At 39.1% G+C, this 23,066-nt stretch overlaps 1 protein-coding gene across 3 annotated transcripts in view; it reads left to right on the top strand.

The window, feature by feature from the left end:
* The first annotated feature begins 12,063 nt into the window (after nt 1-12,063).
* The window catches only part of KLHL2 (kelch like family member 2), a 58,318-nt gene continuing 47,315 nt past the window's right edge, over nt 12,064-23,066 (top strand). Inside the window, exons 1-3 of one of the 3 annotated variants that reach the window (XM_051790875.1) lie at nt 12,064-12,233; nt 15,096-15,221; nt 19,447-19,553. In XM_051790875.1, coding sequence (XP_051646835.1) covers nt 12,211-12,233; nt 15,096-15,221; nt 19,447-19,553 — 256 coding nt within the window. In that variant the 5' untranslated portion in view covers nt 12,064-12,210. Of the gene's footprint in view, nt 12,234-15,095; nt 15,222-19,446; nt 19,554-23,066 lie in introns of those variants that run through there. The other 2 variants (XM_051790874.1, XM_051790876.1) reach the window with 2 other exon arrangements.

The following is a 23,066-nucleotide window of genomic DNA, read 5'->3' as shown; positions in this document are numbered from 1 at the left end:
CGCCCCGGGGCGGGGCCGCCGCCGCTGCCGGCTGAGGGGCCTCTCCCGCGGGCGGGGGCTGAGGGCAAGCCTGGCGCGGGTTGGGGCTCCTCGGCCTGCCCTGGGCAGCAGCCCGCTCTCGTGGCGATGCTCGGTCCAGCGCTCTCGACAGCCCGGCACTGATTTAAACCGGGGACTAGTTACAGCAGGCTCCAGGATGGTGTCCCTGCGGGGCCAGTGGCTCGGGTGGGGAAAGTACACCAGCAGCAGGTGGCTGGCGAAAATGCGGGGGTAAACACAGCGTGGTGCTGCTGTCAGCTTGCTGCGAGGAGTATTTTCCCACCTCCAATTTGTCTTGCAGGGAGTTCTTGAGGAAAAGATGGAGTCTACGCAGCTAATTATTATTATATAATGTGGATGTCTTATCTGTGAGCGTGTCTGGTTGCCCCTTCTGATCACGGACAGTTTTAGTATGCACAAGGCACTTAATAAGTTTTCAAAGATATTTCTGCCCCAGTTGTATATTTTGTGAAGAAACACATTTTCTTTAAAACTTGCCCTTGCTGCTTTCATTTTATAAGCCTTTGTGCCCACGCTGAGACAGACTGTGGCCACTCACAGTGTCCAGACTACTCACTTTATGGATCTCACTTTAAGGATCTCCCTACAACTCCCTGAAAGGAGGTTGTAGTCGGGTGGGGGTTGGTCTCTTCTCCCAGGCAACCAGCAGTAGGACAAGAGGGCATGGTCTTAAGCTGTGCCAGGGGAGGTTTAGGTTAGACATTAGGAAGAAGTTCTTTACAGAGGGAGTGATTGGGCATTGGAACAGGCTGCTCAGGGAGGTGATGGAGTCACCCTCCTTGGAGATATTTAAGAAAAGACTGGATGTGGCACTTAGTGCCGTGGTCTAGTTGACAAGGTGGTGTTAAGTCATAGGTTGGACTCGATGATCTCAGAGGTCTTTTCCAACCTAGTTGATTCTGTGACAACCTTTTGTGTTCTGGATACTCCTTGACCAATTAGTTGCACTTGGTTAGTCTTTGGTAATCTTTGTTAGCATATCTAACCTTTTTCAGCTGTATCATTTCTTAAATGTGAAGGATAAGAATGACACACTGTTCAAGCATGTGTAAAGTATGAGTTTCCAAAGCATATTTTTATTATCGGTCATGTTCTCTGTTCATCTGCTAACATTTCTTAACCTTCTATTCTATTTGAACAACCTTGAACCTTGAGCTAATGTTAGTGAGGATACTGAAAAGGATCAAAGCTGTAATGGGGGTTTGAAAGACAGCGAAATTGTATTATCTCCAGGTTGTAATTGTTCTTTGGGTACTATTTAAGAGAAGCCAGGATTGTCACCCTGAACAGCTGCCATAGCTCTGCCTCTCTTGAAAACATGTAGAAGTGCCAAGGGGTGAAAACTGCTCTTGAGGTATGAGCTTCTTCAGGCTGTTCCGAGTTTTTGATCTCAGTTTCTGTGACTTTTCTTGGGTATCTTTTTGTAGAAAAAATACTCAAATTGAAAGCTCCCACCCAGAGCATTTAACACAGTTCATCACTTGCATTCATTTGTTCTTGTTTTACACAGATACACACATTAAACGAACTGGACAACTATGAAAAACAAGCCTTAAACTTGCTGGTTTTAGTAAGGTAAAGTCTAGCTCCTGTGATAAAAGCATGCTCTGTTCCAGTTTCTTAGCCTAAATGTTCATTTTTTCTCTTCCTTATTGCGCTGCCTCTTTCTTTCCTTCCTGACAAGAACACAAGTACTACTGATCAGCAAACAGGGGACAAAAGTTTTCAGTGACAGTGAAATGAGGCCTCAATTCACTGGTTGCTGTTCAAGTAATCTGTTCAAGTAATCTGTTCAAGCTGTTCAAGCATTACTGTTGTAAGGTGTTCTGTCTTGCCAAATAGGTAGCTTAGCAGGTGTGCTTGACACCTACACAGATCTAATAACCATCAAAGATTAAGGGTTCAACAGATCAGTCTTCAACTTGATTGTGCAATTTTTACAAAGATGCTGTGTGACCACTAGAATTTCCCTTTCCTTTGTATAACTATACAACTTATTTGCACACTACCTTTGCCTGAGCTTTTGCTGAGCTTGAAAAGCATACTTGTTTTGCAAGGAGCAAGAATGTCTGTGTCCTGGTTAACATTTCTGTTCTGGAATAACCAGAAATCCTAGTGTGCAGTGTGCTGTGCCTAGTCTCACAGCCAAGAAGCTAATAACAGTGCCAACTACTGACAGTTGTAAGAATATTTTTTTAAATACAAATACATTTATATTGATTAAAAATATTTTATAGCCATTTAGTTTTAAAATAATTAAAATAGCATTATATTTTTTAAGAAACAAATAAAAAAAGCAATCAAAAAAAAAAGTCTTTCACAAAAAGTCACATATCATCTTATGTTGCTGCTATTGTTTTCATTTATGACCACCAACACATTTATTTCTCTTGTCACATTTTGTTGGCTTGCTTACATGCATGCTTAGGAATGCACATGTGTTTTTTGTCCTTTAATCAGAGGGATTTGGGTTCTGAATTTGTCAAGAATGATATTTGAGGAGAAACAGTAGAGGGGAAAAAGGTTAAAAAAATGAAGCAATTTAGAACAGTTGTTCAAAGTGTTAAGAACCAGGGACTTGTTTCATCACTTGGATACGCAAGTTCGAGTAACTATGTTTTTTTATTAGCATAATAATTTAAGTTGAGGAAGTACTCCTCGTCCTGCTGCCTGTCTCCATAAAATACTATATGCTAGTTGTAATCTTGGTTTTAGCCTGTTTCTTCAGATATGCAATGCATTGTATCAGCAGTGTACTATTTAAAAAGTGAACACAATTGCTGCTAAGTAGTTGCCATTTCTCTGTGCTTGTTCAAAGATAATTTTGTAGTAATGTCTGTTTATTCAGAGCTTTAGAAATTTGGTCTAATGTATAATCCATTACTGCAAGGTGCTGTACACATAAAAAACACCTCTATTTGATGTTTTGCATACATACATGGAGTGTGTGTGAGACATGCCATTAGACCAGCATTTAGGATAAATTCAAAAGAATAAATTCTTTTAAGTATAATTTTAGAATCCTAAAGTCACAGTAAGTTTACATTTATTAGCACTCATTTAAATATGTATAATTTTATATATAACTGTAAACATTGTTTCTACTGAATGGAAAATGAAGAGTTCTCAATGGATTACTGAAAAACATGGTTGCGGGAAAAATTACAAGTTTAAATATTTGAAGTGCTTATTTACTGTATAGAACACCAGTTAGCATATTTAGAAGTATGTAAGTGCCAGTTTCAACTGGTTTATCTAAAATATGTATGTAATCTTTATAGTAGTCGCCTCCTCTTGTTCTTACTAGATCACCCAATCTTTGTTTTGGTTTTGATATATTGTTTTAATTACTAGATTCACAGGTAATTTTTATTGAGAGATGCTTTAATGATGTAAGTAAGGTTTTAATGAAGTATGATTTTCTTCTGCTCAATTCCTGTTCCAGCTCTTGTCCAATTTTGCAGGCACTGTCATTCTAGTGCCCAGGACTTGAAAGTCTGCTCCCAAGGGATGATCCACTGCTGGGGAACCTAAAAAAGATCAAGATATGGCCTGTTCTTAAATTATTTCCGCTGCAATCCCATCAGTAACAATGAAAGTATCTGATAAGGATAAGCTAAAAAGATCTGATATGGCCTAGCAATGCTATGCTATGATGTCCTTACTTGCTCGTTGCCCTTAAGGAAAGCTCATGTAGATTAGATACCCATGATTAAACCCTATACTTAGGCATTACCATTTATATATCAGTAATAATTACAATATTTGGGGACTAACTTTCACAATTGTATCCTCACAAAGAGACCTAATATCTACTTTTCTTCCTCTTCATTTTATTTAAAATTTGTCATGGATGGAAACAGGATTGGGCTCACAAACTTTTTCACATTCAACTGTAAGATATAATTATTATTACTATTTCTTATTCATATTACAAGTAGTACTTAAACTGTACTCAGCTCTTCGTAAAGAATACAGTCTCTACTCTGAGAAAATGGGGTTGTGACAGATCCCAGCATTACTAAAAATACAAATGGGAAGTGAAAAGGTAAAAATAGCAGTACACAATTTTATTTGCATGAATTGGTTGTAATAATCCTGAAAATCATACTGCAGTAAGTGCATTCTATATTCTAGCCTCAGATTACAGACACTTCAGAAGTGTTCATTTTATTTCAAGCTTCCGTAAGTTTTTTAAATCCTATGAAGCTTAAAAAACCAGTTCACTGCTGAATACATTTATCATAAAGGAAACTTTCTCTCCACGTGTAGTTTCAGATTTTCACATCATGCAAGTGTAAGCTTTTTGTGTTGAACAGCATGGGGCTATTTAGGCATGGTAATCATGTAGTCAAAAACTGCCACTTGCTATGCAGCTTTGGCTTCATAAGTAATATGCCCATTAAAAATTCTGTGGCCTTTAAAGGCAAGCTGTTAAAAAGAGAAGAGCATAACACTGGTATTGATAAAAACTCTTTCACCAATTATATATAAATTTGAATGCTGGAGGTTTAGTATGGCAGTTGATTAATTCAACTAATCTATTAATACAAATCATTTAGGAAAATGTCCAGTGTGTCCCTAATGGTGTCCAGAGATAGGACTGATGAAAACAGGTACCTAATACAGCTGTAGAGAGAGAGTTTGGACTGCTTTATGCAGATGAGATGAAGGGCATAACATAATAGTGAATGGAAGAATTGTGAAAAACAGAAGGGGCACTCTGGATTGCTTTTTTAAATTTTACTGATTTTCCAGATATATTAAAAAGCACATAAACTGAGGTTAAAGAAAGGATACAACTTGTCAATGTCCTATTTATTTTCAGAAATATACATTACAAATATAAAAGTTTGGAAATAAGTATCACAATGTATCTTATTTACTTTGTGCTAGAGATGAATTTGAGTGCTTTAAATGGTTTAGGGCTTAAGCAGATGTTTAATTTGCAGGATGAAAAGTACTGCCTCTACAGAATAATTCTTTTTACTTTCTTCTGATTTTTCAGAATCACATTTCTGGTTTTTTTGTGTTATAAAGCTGTCACAATATGACAAGTATTTATTTGAACTAAATAAAGGGAAATGCAGAGCTTTTTCTGAAAATATTGGAGTTTAGATTATATACTTTCTAGCGTAATTTTAATGAAAAAAGAGAAATATTTGAGATAATTACCTCTAAAAAACTACTGATAAAATTGAAATAAAGACAGAAGATAAAATTTCAAAGAACAATTCGAGATTTTTTTCCCCACAGTTTTTTTCTCAATTTTATGGTTATTTTGTCTGAAAGTCTTAAAATGAACTTCTCAAGAACTAGTTTGTGTAAACTAACTTTTTCAGCTCTATGGTTAAATATTAGCATTCTGACAAATATTCTTTTGAATATTTAAGGTTCTGAGTTTACCTCATTTTATTGCCCCAGTATATTAGTGTGGATCACAATGTTCTTTTGAATAGAAAAACTAGCAAAAGAATTTCCTTGATACCAGTGAAAATTGTACTCCAGGAATGCCATAACAAACTACTCATTCTATGAGCATCTGCTTGTACCAGAATCTTTGGACTAAAATTTTCACATCTTTATCTTTGACTTAAATTTCCCCTTAATTTTTTTTTTTCAATTTGAGTCCAGTTTTAACAGACATTCTGAATAGTTCCATGTACTGATCCTGAGCTCTTTTCTTAATATTTATAATGAGTTTGCAATACCTTCTAGTCTTACACACACAGAAAAGTTTATTCCAAATGAAGATTTACTCATTTCTGGAAAAGCAGCATGATATGCTTGTCACTTTCCCTGAACAACCTCTCTGCAAAATTATCAGTAACTATAGCTACGTGATTGTTATTTTTATGCCTCCCTGAATATAACATTTTAATATTTTAATGTCTTTGATTTCATTGCCTCTTTGCAACAAAAGAATCTGTATAATGTGTGAGCTAAATCCCGCTTGCTTTTTCCCAGTGTACAGCATTTTTCATTTTCACTGAATACCTCCTTAAGCGCTGTAGACTCTGCAAATACTGTTCATCCTGTCTTGTTTATATGCATATGAAACAGTATATATTTAGATTGATTCCTTCAGCATAGTGTCACTTTTCACAGTGTAAATTGCTTCCAATTACTGTTCTTAGGTAAGCTCACTATGTGCATGACTACAGGCAAATTGGTGATTTTACTTTTGGTTTGCAATAGGCCGATGTTGGATACCCTGGACTATGAAAAGAGTAGAATTTCTCTGTCTGTTGTGCATTCAGTAAGCATTAGATGGCAGCATCAGTTGTTTAAAATGTGAGTTTAATGAGATGCACCCGTTTTCTTCTGAGAAAGGGGTGTGTTAGTTGATTGACTTGGTTAGGACTATCTCACAACATTGCTGTTAGAGTGGGGAAAATGATGGCGGAGAAGTATATGGACCGAGGGGCTTGCATCTAATAGATATAGTATTATACTTGACAGTTATTATCTATGAGGAAAATTACTTTTGCTTTTTTTTCAAGAAAATAATGTTTTAATGAGTTGAACAAGTATGACAGAACATAATAATAAACAAAAGTCTTTTCTACACTCTTTTAAAGTAAAATGATCAGGAAAAAACCACCAGTGACTGCTTATCCATATGTTTGCTAATAACTGAATGTTTTAAATAAGTCCTTTTTTTTTCTCTCTTATAGGCTGTACACAAAAATGGTGCAGAACTTATTTCAGTAATGTGTAATTCTGTGTTGAAGGGTGGAGCTCCTTATCAGCTTTGCACGTTGCTGATTGGGATGGTCCAGTTTTCCCCAAGACATCCCTGCTGCAGGTTACTGCGGCTACCTTTGCATCATTTTGAAGTGATCACATGGTTATAAGGTGAAATCTCATAATTTTTGATGGGCTTTCTTCTGGTTGGGTGGTTTGGTAGTTTGGTATGGTTTGGTGAATGGAACCCACTCAGTATAGAGACGTGATTGCCTTATACAGCAACACAAGTCTGCAGGTATGAGAGTAGGAGCTGGTCCACCTCTTTCACAGTTATCTCACAGATACACCTTATGTGAAATCTAAACCTCTGCAGCACTGGGCCTTAGATCAGCTCATCAAGAGATCTACTTTGCATCTTGGTAGTTTGCAGTACTAATATGAATCACAGCCATGACCTACATTGGCTTCCAGTCATAATGCTTACTTGAGCTAGGACTTCCTTTTGGAAGCTGTAATCTAGAAGGAACACAGCACTGACCACAGGTATCTGGCTTCTCCATCAAGTAGAACTCAGAAGCATCATACCATTTGCTTTTTATGTGGTCCTTCTTTTCCAGAACTAGGATTAGAGTACTTAAATCCTGTTTACTAGACTATGTGCCATATCAAGTAATTTTGGGAATTACACCATATCTGGTTTTGAACACTGAAAAAAAGAGTTCTTGGTTACTAATTTTCATCATCATTATAAGGTCCATGAGTTTTACAGAATAAATCTTACCCTTCACCTGTTTTCATTAAGTATGTATCATTCTTAGTGCTCCAGCAATTGTTTACACAGAAGAATAACACTAGAAAAGACTAAATACTTTCATGCATGCTTAATTGTATTTAAGTGATTGTGGTCACAGTACGATTTATTTTTGATAGCAACTGCTTTGCTATTCCTTATTTCACATTCCCAATTTACATGTCTTATTTTTTCTCTCCCTGCCTACTCTCCAGTACATATTCCTCTGCAATCTGGTCCCTTTCTCAGTCTGCTGCATGCACTTTCTTGCATTTCCTTTTCACATTACTTTGCAGTATGCATTCATGACCTTAGCTCAATGATTCTCTGAAACTTTAAATATCCCATGCTTCTGGGGAAAGAAAAAGGAGTTTCTTCCACTAGAGTGAGGCCTTTTAAGATTAGGTAATGCTGGATTAATGCTGATATTAGTGCTAGTGTCTTAGACAAAACAATGTAGTAATAACTAATGATGCGTTGAACTCAAGTCCTGTCATGAATTCCACACAGGTCCTTGTGGACCTGTTCAGATACAGTGGCCTTGGTTGTATAAAGGTCTGCTGCTGGATGGTAATGTTACTGGGGGTGAAATGCACAGGGAAAAAAAATGGATGTGTGCCCTCACAGATTCTGAATAAATACATATTAATTTTTGCATAAATCTTATACATAAATTATCCACAACTGAATTCAGTAAGATACAAATATAATGGATAATCTGACAGCTAACAAAGCGAGGAAGCACATTGTTTTTCTGTTTGAAGCAATAAGGAGGACAGAGTACTTAAGTATTTGATTCTAGACCCATTCCTTTCTTATTCCCTGTTCCTGAAAAGAATCCCAGCCTTAGCATGTCCTCATAAGCTTTCTGCCCAAATCCTTCAGAAGCTATAACTTCTAATATCTTCGACAAGAGTAAATGTTCTTAGAAACTTAATTTTTGTCCTTTTTGTAGATGTCTTCCTAACCTGTTTGTCAATTAAAAATACCAGTAAGAACTTATTTCAATGTCCTCTTTGGCTAAACCTAATACAGACTTCTTCTAACGTGACCACCTCAGTATGGGTGCATGATCCCTTAAAGATGCTAATAAAACACCATGTATGTATGCAGTTACACTGACTCTTACCAGGGTTCTTTATTCCATTTGTAGGACCATGTAACTTGTGGAACTATCTTGCTAGCAAGCAGAGCTCTGCTGGCATAGCTTCATTTTCAGTGGATGTACTTCACTGATGGTTAGTATCAGGGTTTCTATATCAGCAAAGTACTTTTAGTGTCAATACATCTGAAGAACCATGCAATCCTAAGTAAGCGTTGGCCACATTTGTTTGAAACTTAATAAACAAGTGGGAAAGGACCAAGAGTTGTTACAGGGATAGCCTAAAACACAATAGGGATAGCCTGAAACACAATAGGGAATTTCCTCAGTAAATGCAGTAATTCAGACTGTTGCAGCATAAACAAAAAAGACAGCTGTTTCATCATAGTTAGGAAACATAGCCCATCTCCTTTCCAAACTACATATATACACCCCCACACATATATAAATAAGCTTTTTCTCTTAAAGCTCTTTTCTAAGAGGTCTTGCATCAAGCAGACTCCTGTAAAAATCCAGACATTGTATTTAAAGGATGTGTTTTCTCATAGTTAGAGACACAAGCTGTTTTGCCATAATCACATGGTGTAGTTTGGATGCAGTTCATTTTTGTTTCAGCTGTTTATAATTCCTTTTGGAACTACTGAAGTACAAAGACATAATTTTTTGGAAAAAATATAGAATGCTGCCCTATTTGTGTTTCTTTCTGATCTTCTGCATCACAGAAGTTAACTGAACCAATATTGAACATTTGGCTATGAAGCCAAAGGAACACTGCAAGAAAAAGAGAGAAGTCACAGCTTGGAAATGCTTACTGTTCATTTAAGAATTAATGTTTGTCCTGGTTTTGCTGGGGTAGAGTTAATTTTCTTCACAGAGGTTGGTATGGGGCTGTGTTTTGGATTTGTGCTGAACAGAGAGTTGACAATATAGAGATGTTTTTGCTATTGCTGAGCAGGGCTTACACAGAGACAAGGATTTTTCTGCTTTCTGTACTGCCACACTGGCAAGGAAGCTGGGGGTGCATGGAAGGTTGGGAGCAGACACAGGCAGGATATGTGACCCAAACTGACCAAAGGGATATTCCAGACCACATGACATCATGCTCAGTATATAAAGTGTGGTGAAGAAGGAAAAAGAGGTAGATGTTTGAAGTGATGGTGTTTGCCTTCCCAGGTCAGCATTACTTGTGATGGGGCCCTGCTCTCCTGGCGATGCTGAACACCTGCCAGCCCATGGGATGCTGTGAATCAATTCCTTGTTCTGCTTAGCTTGCGTGCAGAGCTCTTGCTTTCCCTATTAAACTGGTTTTATATCAACTCACAAGTTTTCTAGCTTTTAGCCTTATGATTCTCTCCCAGATCCTACTGGTGGGGAAGAGAGCAAGCAGCTCCATGGGGCTTGGCTGCTGGCTGGAGTTAAACCATAACAACATGACTGAACAGTTCTGCCATGTTAGCATGGGACAGAATCTGCAGCTGCCTACATGCTTGCAGGATCTATATGCAAATACTGTGCAAAATCCCTCATCAGCTTCTGGACAAGTTCACAAGTTCACAATAGTCTCATACAGACCCTTAAACACAGCATAGTAGGATTCACTTAGATCTTACGGATCAGTAGAAGTTAGGAGCCTTGTCTTACAAAGTAACATATACATGAGTTTAATCTAAGTTATAGAAACCTGGAAGTGTGATGAGACATTCTTCATCAACTCTCTGATCTACCTAGGGCAGACCTGCTTATGAACTCAGACCTCGATAATGCTATGCTACACAGAACTGACTGAATTTTAAACCTCCATTTCAGAGGCCATTATTGCTGGCTTTGGAGCAGACTTCCCTGCAAGCAGGTTTTGTTGCGCATGTAAATCTTTAACAAGTACCTTGTCTTCTCTAACACAACAAAGAGGCAAACCTAGTTGTCTCTCGAGAAGAGATAAATTCAGCAGTTACAAAGCACAGACTTAATAAAAACAGGCATTGCCTATTGTGACTATTTAATTTAGAAAAACCTCCAGTGGAAACCCATCAAAAAAAATTTGAAGTGTTCCCAAATCAAACATCGCAGTGTAGTAAAAGAGAACTGGTAAACTGAGAAAACTAAAATGGCATTTTCCAAGTGAGGAGTATTATTGGAGATTAGCAAAGATGAAAATAACAAATTAAAATACATTTAGTTTTAATAGCCAGTGATTAGAAACATGGGTGAAGGCTTTATGTATCCATTTTATAGTATTCTTCACCCAAAACACATCTGCCATTTTCTTTTTTGCCTTCTACTTAAAATATGCTATCCTTAAATTTCTCTCACTCTTAGAGAAATAGTGTTGGTCAGTTAGAAATAGATTTATTAGTTTAGTGATACTATTCCAAAATAAAATCTCTTACTCCAGTGAAGAAGCATTTTATTTTTAGGCATTATCAGTCTTAAATACTTGAATTTTGTTCAGCTTACTAAACATATCTTGCACTACACAATCTTCTAAGATTTAGAAGTAATTTACAGAGTCCAAGTACATTAAATTTTTCTCAAATGCCCTAAGTCAGAAATTGCTAAATGTAATATTCATTACTATTTGAATTCGTGTTCCTTACAAAGAGACGCTTGAAATAGATACGTTCGTATTTCCTTTTGCCATTTTGCATCACATTAAAACATTAAAACACAAGTCAAGTACTTAATCATCATCATCAGCAACGTTTGCAAAAGACAGAAGGGCAGCTGTTTTGAGTGGCAGTGTTTCCACTGGACTGGATCAAATAAAAGAAGATGAGATCCAACAGGTCACAGCGAACTGGAGCTTATGCAGCTCCTCCACCCCGATGCGCTTTTGTTCTTCGCTTCGGCTCTGCTTTAGCTGCAACCACCTGCATGAGCTAGTGCCAGGCCAGCTCCTCGGCCGGCCTAGGAAGAAGCTGGGGATGCCCCTCATGACGTGGGTCTTCTCACTGAGGAGACCTGAGACCACTTTCAAGCATTTTTGTTTTCCCCTGGGCTAGAGCACCTCTGTGTCCCCACGCGAGCGCCACCAGCCATCCATCTGCCCTGATGCTGAGGGACCCTGACCCGGGCGCTCTGCGGGACGTGCCCCTGTGCAGGGCAGCTCGCTCTCCGGCCCTGCCCGGAGCCACCGCTCTCCTGGGAGGCGGGAAACAAGCACTCGGGCGCGGGACTCGGGCTCACCCCCTCGAAGGCTACGCTTCTTCCCGCAAAGGGCAGCGGCGCCTCATCCTCTTCCTAAAGCCCCGAGCGTGCCCGAGCGGGAGGCTCCGGCGTAGGGCCCCTGCCCCCGCGGGTATCGGGGCCTCCCCACCACCGCCGGACCAGCGCCCGCCCGGGCCGGGCCAGGCACCCCCGCCGCGCCTGCGCGGAGCGGCCCGTCCCCGCCGCGCCCTCCCGCGGGCGGGCCCCCGGAAGCGGCGGCTCCGGTGGCGGTGGCTCGGCCGGGCGGGCGCAGCCGGCACCGGGCACCGCTCCCCGCACCTGTGGCGGGGCAGCGCAGCTGGCATGGTGCTGGCGGCAGCACGCCGCGCCCGCGTTGCACGGAGGAAGCCCGAGCGGAGCCGCGATGGAGATGCTGCTGCCGCCCGTGTGAGTGCGGCGGCGGCGGGGCGGGCGGGGAGGCTGCCGGCGCCCGCCGGGACGGCGGTGCGGAGCAGAGCGGAGCGCTATGCGGTCCGCGGGCTGGGGGCGCGGGGCAGGCCCAGCCGCGGAGCAGGAGCAGGAGCAGAGCCGCCGCGGCTCCGCAGCCCCGCCGAGCTGCCCGGGCCCCGCGGGAGCGGTGCTCCCGGGCGGGAGGGGGCTCGGAACCAGCCGCGGCGCAGCGCCGGCGGGGCGTCGTGTCGGCGACCTGGTGGCGGAGCCGGTGCCCGGTGCCCGGCGGGCCGGGGCTCCCCGGACAGCGCGGCCGCCCGTGCTCGGAGCTGCCCCGTTGTGCCGCGGCGGTGCCCGCGCCGGGGACATCCTCCGGGGGGAGCGGGCGCTGGGCTCCCCGCGGGCGGGCAGTGCTGCCCGCACCCCCGCCCCGCCGCCCGCCGGGTGCCTTCCAGCCTGTAGGGACAGGCGGGCTTTTTTTTTCCCTCCTCCCCCTCACTCCTTCTGCTTCCTCCATCTGCGGTCCCAAATTATTCCCGGTTTGACTCAGCAGTCGTGCTCACCGCACTCTCGGTTTTCTGGTTATTTAGTTAAGCATCTTTTTTAGTGGCAGTGCCCAGACAGTGCACGTATCTCCAGCTGCATCTAAGCTGGGCTCATCGCCTTTGGCACGCTTCTGTTCAGTGCAGCTTCATCCTATGCCTTCGGGAGGTAGTTTTCAGGCACGCTGTGGGTCAGGTTCTTGAGAACAAACCGAAGGAAACCAGTTGCAGACAGCTTTGACCCAACTCGTGAAATGGTAAGAGATACTCCAGTAACTTCAAGCAGACTGGTAGTTCTCAAAACAGAAAGCATGTGACTGATGGTTTTGTAGGCTTCATTACCTTAAAACAAAGTTGTCCTTTGTGGCAAACAAATGAAACTTCAGCAAATTAATTTATGCTTCATGAGAACTCCTCTATCTAGTCCAAGTTTCCTGACAACAGTGATTACTGTTTTTTTTTCTTGCATGCTGTGTTCGATGTGTATGTAACCTGTATATGTATGTAGATAGGTAGACGTCAGTATCTGATGCATTGCTTTGGGATGTAAAAAGATGCTATAGAAGTGTTCTGTCCTGGAATTGGTAAGTCGGTGGTATCATTAAAAGCTGGGTCCCTTCCTCGTAGGTCTTTGGTGTTTTGAGCATTTTCTGCAGTCATTGATTTCTCTCTATAATATTTCTGAATGCTGAACACTACGTATGTTGCATAATGTAGAGGAGTAATATTCAGTCTAAAGGAGTTTGCTAGATAGGATGTCTTTTTCTTTTTTACCTCTGTGCAGCAGCATATGTACGTGCATGTAATGTGATTTTTTTTTTGTGATTGATGCAAAATTCCTGTCCGTTACTTGTCCACTTTCAGTAATTACTTGTATAATTTTCAAAATTGAGTGTGAAACTCTTAATTCATATCAGTTTCATGGTACACTGTAGCAAGTTGGTAGTAGTTTAAGTTCTGTGGATGGATGTTATTTTGTTAGCCAGTGTTTTATGGAGACTTTTTCCATTTCTTTGTTGTTTGATGCAATTTTGTGTTGTTCTGCTCCAAAATTTTGTAGCTAGTTTTGGAATAATGAAAAATAAAAATAACTTGGCTTTGCACTGCTGTACTGAACAGAATATAGAGTTTTAGGTTAAATTCTTAAATTATCATTGGATTTTTCTTTTAAGCTTCTTTAGACATGCCCAAGTAAAGTTTGGGGTATGGTAGAAGAGAGGCTGCAATTACATGAGTCATTGATTATGTTCAGTTTGACTGTGCTTAACTTAAGCTAGCAAAGTTGAATTTTCTTTTGAAATCACATCTTTGATGTACCAGGTAGCCCCACCAAGTGACTTCAGTGACTTTGCTTATTTCCAGCTCAGAGGTTCAGGAATACAGTTACAATACTGTAGAAGAAAACATCACTGATGTTAAGCATTTTCTAAGTGCTGTGACAACACAATTTGCCTTGTAAGAATAACATTGTGATTTTAAACAGGAAACTCATTGGTTTGGTTTGCCTTGAAAAACCTACTTGCTGTTTGGATAGTCCTAGTGACTGAGGAACGTGTATAACAATTTTTCTATAGAAGCTAGTGTGTATACAACTTGAGTATTTCTTATGGAAGGAATTAATTGTAGCTAGAGGTAATGATTTTTTCACACTGCTTAGGAAAAATTAAGAGGTTGGTCACTTATGCTTTTCAAAACACTGAGTGATTCTACAAAACAACCCAATTTTTCTCAGTCACCTGTGTCTCATGCTGCTGCTAGGGAAAGCCTGGACAACTACAGTAGTCGTCATGTGGTCTTCCTGTCAGAGGTGAACTGGGAGTGTGAACCAGTAGTTAAGGTCCTGGGGGAAGGTCAGAGGGAAGCTCTTTTCTGACAGGCAGTGAAGGCATGAAGAGACAAAGGTGATGGATGCTGCATTCTACCTTTGATCTGTATGGCCACCAGGCTAAAAATTCCCCAAACTCTGCTTCTCCCCTTACTTCAGGGCTCATTGGAAATATTCTAGAATATTTTTCCATGAAATAAAATAATATTCACAAAACCAGAAAACGTCTTCATGTTTTCTGTAGTGGAGATTGTTATTAGCCCTGAGTGCCTCTTGTCAACCTCACTAGTGTTGGTCACCAACTTATTACTTCCACAGCAATTCTACCTACTCCTCCACACTTCTGGTAATAGGGAAACCAAAATTGCTTGGAATAAAGAATAGGTTTCAAGTGCAAATCTTCTCCTCAAGATGAAGGTGGAGAAAATAAGAGGTGACAGAACTAGAGATTAGACAGAAGTATTAATTCTTTTTTTTCCTCTTTCTTTCCAGTTGTACCAAACTTTGCCATCAGAAGCCTTTGGATCTGAAAGATGATAACACCGAAATTCACTGTCCTGTTACAGTAAATCCATGGCACATGAAGAAAGCTTTTAAAATTATGAATGAATTAAGAAGGTATTACTTCACAGTATACGTCTGCCTGGAGTCCATAATACATTTTTACTTTCATTTGCATTTATTAAGTTGATAATAATAGTTTGTTCAATAAGAACATGCAATTTCAGAAGTGTAGCTGATCTAATTAAGAAAAGGATTAAATATACAATGAAGTGATAGCTGAATGATAGTTGTGTGATGATAGTTATAATATGTGCAGTATGTTTTTGCCCCTTGTAAGTTAATCAAAACTAGTTTTGCGAGACTTAAAAAATACTTGTATTTAAGGAGTTACAGCTACTGGTTTTGTCTCGTGTGTAGTTGATCCTGCATAGATGAAAAGTGACTCTTTAGTTGAGCCTAAGGCTCTTTTTGTGCCTCTTGTTGATTTTTGTGGTAGGCTACAAACTGGAAAAATCTTAAAATTTTCTAGTCTGGAGACACAGGTCACAGTCTTAACAAATATAAACCAACTGTCAGTACATTTTTTTTCTTAGTTAACTTTTGCTTGCCCTCTGGGAGAAATTGATGAACTCTCAAATCAAATGTTGAAAATAACTTTTCTCAATAAAGTTTTGTAAGACCTTGAGTGATACTACCATCATTTTCAGCAAAACTGGGAGGCTGGTGCTGATGCTGTTCATAGCATCCGTATTGATTTATATTCTACATATGAGTAGGTAAAATGATGTTGAAAACTGTGACAGCTGGTAGGTAGAGCTCTGGAAATCAGGACCTACAACTATCACTTACAGTAATTCAGTTTTGTAACTAACAGCAGGAATGGAAAAATTAAAAAACTAAAATGCTTCTTTAGCATAGACAATACTGGAGGCTGTGAAAATCTCGTAGTTCTTTGTTATTTCCTGTATAAGATTAAAAACTGGAGAGGCTTCACCTGAAAGAAACACAGCAAGTTATACCCACTTAAAGTATGTGTCTGCCTTTGATCTTCACTGTTCCTTATGGGAAAATCCTTAATACTGTGTGGTGGATAGACTGACACTTGTTGCTTCACCTACGTATGCCCTTTGCTTTTTCACATATCCCAGTAACCAGATTCAGTGTCTCAAGGAACATTATAGAGCCTGGCTAGAGCCAGTAGCAATGACTCCCTAAGGATGAGCAAGAGTTTAAATGGTGAAAGTTTTCCAGAATGAATCTTAACAATAGTTTCAGAAGTCAGAAACCTTACCTGTGTTTTGTTGTGTTGCAAGTAAAAGATATGTGGTCTTCTGGTAGAGTGCATTGTTGATGGCCATGGATTATTTTCAGAACATACTTTAGTTTCCATGGTTACTTAAATTCAAATTGCTTGTAGAAGCAATTTGAGCAATTTTGTCTTACATGTATAAATGAAGTTGGAACAGGAGTAATGCTATGCAAACGTTAACTAGTTCTTATTTAATAAAGTAGTTGATGGAGCAATGTTTATAATTTAAGCTGAGTACAGCTTTTAAAATAAGTGGTAATTAGATAAGATTATAAACATTCCTATTTGCATTCATTTGAAATAATAAACTGAAATATTTTAGAAATGTTTCAGACTTCATTACTCAAAAAGAAGATCTAATATGAATCAAGTAAATGATATTTTTAATTTTGAATACATTTTTAAAGTGGTTTCTATCTCAGTTCTTTTTATTAGCGTAACACAAACAGGTATTTGCCAGAGGTATACTCTGCAGGAAGTGGATAAGTTGTGCAAAAATAATTTGTTTAGGCATCTAAAATACATTTGGTTTTGAATGCTCAAGTCTATATGTTTATATTAAGTTTTTGGCTGCTGTCAAGGTGGCTGGCTCTAGTAGGTCATAAGTAAGTTTTTCTGTGCCTTCAAATTGTGACAAATTTGAGTAATTTTGTCCTTTCTAGTTTTTGTCATTTCGTTGTTCACCATCACCTCAGAGAGATCATTAGGATAGTTAATTAGTTCTTGACATACTAAGAAATTACTCTCTGATGTTTATCTTTTCACTTCATTATAATTTGCTTTTATCACAATGGAATTTGACCTTACCTACATTTGTTAAAATCCTCATTCTTACAAACAAGACTTTACCAAAACCTTTTGAAGATGTGGGTAATGAACTTTCTCTATATGAACCAATGAAGAATAGCCTGTAAGCTGGTAAGCAGTTATTCTTCTTAAATGTATGCTTTCTTGCCCCCCATTTCTCATTTTCTTCACCACGAATGGTGTATTCCCCACAGTTCTGTTCTTTCATTCACTCTATACAAGCAAATTAGTGCAATATCACTTCAGAACAAGCTTTTCTACAATAAATTGATGTGCCCTCATGAAATGAGGCTTCTGAGTTTCACGAGTTGCTTACAGCAGAGTACATGATTAAGTTTATAAGCTCATTTCTTCAGTAGTTTATTTAGCTTCCCAGCTTTGTAGTGATGCAGAGTATATTCATTCGTCTAATGCAGTTCCAGACTAGAGATGTATCTGAACTACCTCTAAGTTACTATGTCTATATATGCGCAGTGTAATTAGTTAGCCTGAGTTTTGCATTGATGTAATTCTCTTGCTCCTGGCTTTATTGTTAACTTTGGTATTTCTGTGCTACTAAGTATAAAACCTTTTGTTCCTGTTGTCAGGATAAGTGCAGATGTCTGATAATGCTGAGTATCTGATGCCCTTTTATGTGCAGCTTTCTGTTTCGATTTTTTTATGATAAATGTAATGGTTGTTTTCAGGATCCTCTGAATTGAGCATTTCATCTAGATATGGTCATTACTTATGTTGTACATCTTTTTTGATAATAATGCTATTGCAGAGTAAACTTATGAGATTTAGATAGTTGCTGTAGGTGTTAAGAGCTGAAAGGGGGAAGATAATGTTGTGCCAGGATTGTAATATGACACCAAAGGTTAGTCATGGCCACCAAAATTTTTGGTGTGTGACCCCCACAAAGCCACCTTACTTGAGTCTGGGCTTATAGAAATAGGATGACTGCAGAGGCTGAGAGATCACAGAGTTTTCTTTGGACTTAATGAATATCTGAACAGTTTGGCTGACAGCTTTAGCTCTGTCTGAAGAAAATGCAACTGCTCACCTGTCTTTGCTACAACTCAGTGTGGTAGTTGCAAACTCTCTAAAAGTCTGCACTCTAATTGTAATATATATTCAGGAAAGGTAAAAATTTATCTTTTTGAAAGTACTGAGAATAGAGATCAGTGGATTGATATACAGCTCTAGCTCCATCCCTAAGGAATATGTTCTGTTAAATCAGACTCTTCCCTCTTCTGTCTGTTGCAGTGGCTCTAAGTTTTGGGGATTGTGTACTGCTTCCACAGGGACAGTGGTAGCATGAGCAGGAAATAAAAGGCAGTTGTGACTATTGCTATTCAGATGCTGGGAAATTGCAGCCTTTTGGTGTTGATGTGTTTTCTTTCTTTTTTTTCTTCCCCCCCTCCTCTTTCAATCTAGAAAATTGCAATACAAAGAGTATATAGTGTTGTAGGTTTAACTGGAAGAGGTTTAGCCAATAGCTGTAAACTGCATTGCAAACAGCAGTGTTAGGAATGATTATAAATAAGATGTTACTTTATTGCAACAGAGAGGAATTATGTATTATAGTTACAAAGGACAAGAATGCAAATGAAGGTACAGACTCAGGCAAGATATGAAATTAACCATAATAAGTTCTAAACTGCTCAGAGTAGAAAAAATAATTGTTATTTTGTGCATGGGCTGGGTATGAAAAATGCTTGGAAAACAGTAAATACAGAGAAGATGGAGTAGCGATTTTGAACAATTAAGTAGGCATGAGCTTCCTATGTAATGTGACACAGGCATCACAATTGAACTTTGGATTCTTTGTTGTCTATAAGGTCTTGTTTCTTACCTCATTGTTCTTTTTAGTGTTTGTGTTTATTAAATTCTTTTTTTCTATCATAGTTATTCAAAGAGGTCCAGCCTTCCAGGGGGAAGGTTTCTAAACTGGACTGATACAAATTATGGTTATTCAATCCAGAAGATTTCTGTGCAAGGAATCACAATTCAGTAGTTTGATTTTTTTTTTTGTTGTTTTTAAAGTTCTGTGTACCGAAGCACCATCTGTAATCTGATTGAGTAATAGCCGTGTGGTTGTGTAACACATTTACAAACAATGCTTCATCAACATTGTCTGCCTCTTTTGAGGGCATGGGAAAACAAATTGTATGTAATATTATATACACTTCTGTTGTAGTTCACTTATGTGAAATTACCTTCTCTGATATTTCTAAATAGTCAAAACTTGCTGTGTGATGTGACGATAGTAGCTGAAGACATGGAAATTGCAGCGCATAGAGTTGTGTTAGCCGCCTGCAGCCCCTACTTCCATGCCATGTTTACAGGTACCAAATGTTTCAATACTTACTTACTTGTTCTAATCCAATCCAACTGTATAAAGCAGAAAATTACATGACTTTTGCTTTTTAGGATCTATTTAGTTTTTAGATAAGCCTGCAGGAACATTTGGGATTCTTAATGAATTTTTCAGTCTAAGGACATACTGGCAACTTATTCTTTGTTAGCATGATGAATGCTTTAAAAAATCTCCTTAATTTAAAAAAAATTAGATGTTAAGTAAGCAAGGAATAGTAGAGTTGTTATACCCTTTAAGGCTCTAGCAATCTCACTTGTCCAAAAGAAGGTTAAAATAACTTTCATGTGTATGTTGGAGTAAATTATGTCCTTTAACAACTACTGCTGCTATGTTCTTCAGACCCTGAATGCTCTAGGCTGTTAGTAGATATGAAAACTTCCTGTGGTTTTGGCAGCCTATAGCTGGAGTGCGTGTTTCAGTATTTTTAGGGTAATTCTCCATGACACATGTACTCTGCATCATTGCCACAACTTTTCTGTGCATGCTTGATTCTGCCTCTGCTCGCTCCACGCTGGCCATGTTACGGCTTTACTGCTACAGCAGGGATGCTGAGGGCTTGCAAGGCTAAGATAGGTTCAGGTTCACAGGAGCCTCCAGCTTAAATCCTGTGCTGTGGCTTTAATTCCATAATGGTTATAAATCACATTGAAATAATGTGAAATTCAGTGTTAAAGTGAGAATGCTACTAAATGCATGTTAAAATTAACTTCTGAGGTTTTGTCTGTTCCTCCTCAAATCTCATGCCGGCTTTGTAGTTGACTGTCTGAAATTAAATGTAATGCATTGCTTCTGACAACCAGCTCAGATGGAGGCAGAAATGTGACTCTTGGCCTGCCTGTATGCAAGCAGATGGCATTTTAATAACTTTATTTGTATGTGACTGGAAGATTGATGACATTTCAAATACTGTTGTGTACTGGGGAAGCAGTTGATTATTCTTGATCTTATATGCAAATATTTTGACATAACCAAAGCTAGAAGTGGAATCACTTCTACAGCAATGCTTTAAAGTTGCATTTAAAATTAAATATCTATTCTGCTAGTAGTTCTTCACATTTGCATTTGTGGTAGAGACTGATACATTCTTTCTTAATTTTTACTACTGGTCTTAAAGTTAGAAAGAAAACAGATGCTTCTACAGTTCCTTTTTATCACCTTAGTAACAGAGAAATACAAGCTTCTTATATTAGTTCTACATCGAAGATTAACTGTTGTTGTCTATCACATTGAAAATACTCTTTTCTCTGAGTAGAGCTTTTTATTATCCTTTCTGTGATTAAGACATTTCTGCATGCCCTCACTGCCCTTTTTGTGAAAAAGTTTATTACCTATTCAGAGTGGCAGTGCAGCAGTATTTGTGGCTGCTCTCGAGACAGAATTGCTGAAATCTTCCCTTTCCTTGCTTCAATCCCTTTTAATATTTTTTGCTTGTTTTATGTTTTTAAGTGTAGGTGATCTTTGACCCTCAGTGGTGTGGGAGGTGGGAATGCTTACCTGAGTGATGGGTGTGAAGTGTTTAATACATATGTTTGTGGCAGTGTTTGTGTAGATGGTGAACCAAACTGGAGTTTAAATAAAATTCAGCTGTGGCTTCAAGATTTATCAATGGATTTTATACTATGCTTATAGGTTGCTTACAGAAAGGCCCAGCTGTGATATTGGTGCATTTCAGCCATTGCCCACACAAAAAAATCCTGAAATTCATTATAATTATCTTCATGGACCTTGCAATTCACACTTCTCAGGTGGATTTTTATTCTTATCCAGCAAGTTCAAATAAGCAAGTTTGATCCCTTAACCAGCCACAACCAAATGGAAAAGTATCTTCTTCCATGCAGAATAAAACAGTGACTGAAAAGACAGTAAAAAAAGTTGCACTCTTATGCTTTAAGGTTACTTCTTGACTAGAAATTAGAAGATTATATTTAGGCATATGTTTGCAGGTTGCTTCCATCTTTCTTGGAGTCATTAAGAACTACTTTGGTGTAGCACGGATGTGGCATTAGCTGGGTTCAAACCCTCTGCTTGGTTTTTTTGTTGTTCCCCTCCCCCCCCCAATTTGCACTTGCAGTGGTAGCCCTAATGAATATCCAGAAAGAAAGAAAAAGTTACTGCATTGCCTTTCAAAGTTACAAAACCAATTATCCCATGGAGAGGTAGGGGGAAGAAAGATTAAACAGCTGGGAGTATGTTACTGGAAATATTTCTTTCTTCTTATACAGTGGAATTATTTAGAAATATGATTTAAGTATACTTAAATGTTTAGAGGAATGGATTATAAAACATCAGAGAAGGGATTCTTCAATGGTAGTAGGGCCTGACTTGGGACAAGAGTGACCTGAGTTTAATTTTCTCTTCCTCAATGACAGTTATCCTTAGGGAATTACCTGCTCTCTTAGCTTCGATTCTCCATTTATAAAATTCTTGTTTAACAAAACAAACAAAAAACCCACCCAAAACCCTGCCTTGCATTACTTTGTGAGGAACCATATAAGTTTTTTAGTTAGCTCCTTTAGTATCTTCAGGTCTACTGGTGCATTGCTGCTCCTGCTCGGGTGGTTGGATTAGCTCAGTGCTTTCATTTCTGTTCACAATATGCTTTCCTGTCACTAAGAAATCTGTGGAGATATGGTGGTGCAACTTTCTAGTCATGAACTGAGTTCTTCAGCAGGTTGAATTCCAGGGTGAGACTGCCTAGTGAGTGCATATGATCTATCAAAAAAAGTATGGCTTGATCTAGCATTATAGTAAGACTGCATGTCTGTTTAGCATGAAAGTTAGGAGCAAATATTTTTGGATTTATCTTACCTGTTGGGGTTTTTTTTTCATTTCTTTGCTTGTGTGTGGATTTTTTCGTTGTTGTTTTTTGTGGTTTTTTTTTTAAATATTCTGAGCTTCATTGTTAAACAGAGAAGGTGCCTATCCATGACTCTAAAAGACTTGACACAAAATCTGAAAACAAACCTAATGTGCTTGCAGAATATCAAAATCTGCTCTCCCACACACACAATTTTCCCAAAGGACCACCTCCACAGAAGCTTGCATAATAAATAACTTGCAGCATACATGCTCTGAAGATCAAGGGGTTTAATCTGTGTCAAACCAGAAGTAGAAACTTGGAATACAGGGCCCTTCAGGGAATCTGCTAAGGTGTAGGGAAATGTTTCAGAAGAGCAGGTGAAAAGAGAAATTTCTGTTGAGGCTGGATTTTGCTGGTTTTGACGTGGGCCTTCATCAGTGTTTTCTAGAATGCTAGCAACCTATATTGCCATTAATGTGTTGCTGTAGATGGTCTTCTGAACTTTCTACCACTTAAAGGGTTGATTTACAAACCCCTCAGCTCAAAAAAAGGCATGAATAGTGGTAACAGATTTCTCAGTGATGACCCCTTTGCTGAAAGCACTGGGTAAAATGCATTGCTTGGTACCAATCCTAGAGACCAAAGAGTAACAAACAATGAAAATGTGTATGTACTTCATAA

The sequence above is a fragment of the Manacus candei genome, unplaced genomic scaffold, assembly GCF_025592945.1.
Source record: "Manacus candei isolate 608988 ecotype Guabito, Panama unplaced genomic scaffold, ASM2559294v1 h1tg000028l, whole genome shotgun sequence".
NCBI lineage: Eukaryota > Metazoa > Chordata > Aves > Passeriformes > Pipridae > Manacus > Manacus candei.
This window is presented reverse-complemented; position numbering and strand designations above follow the sequence as displayed.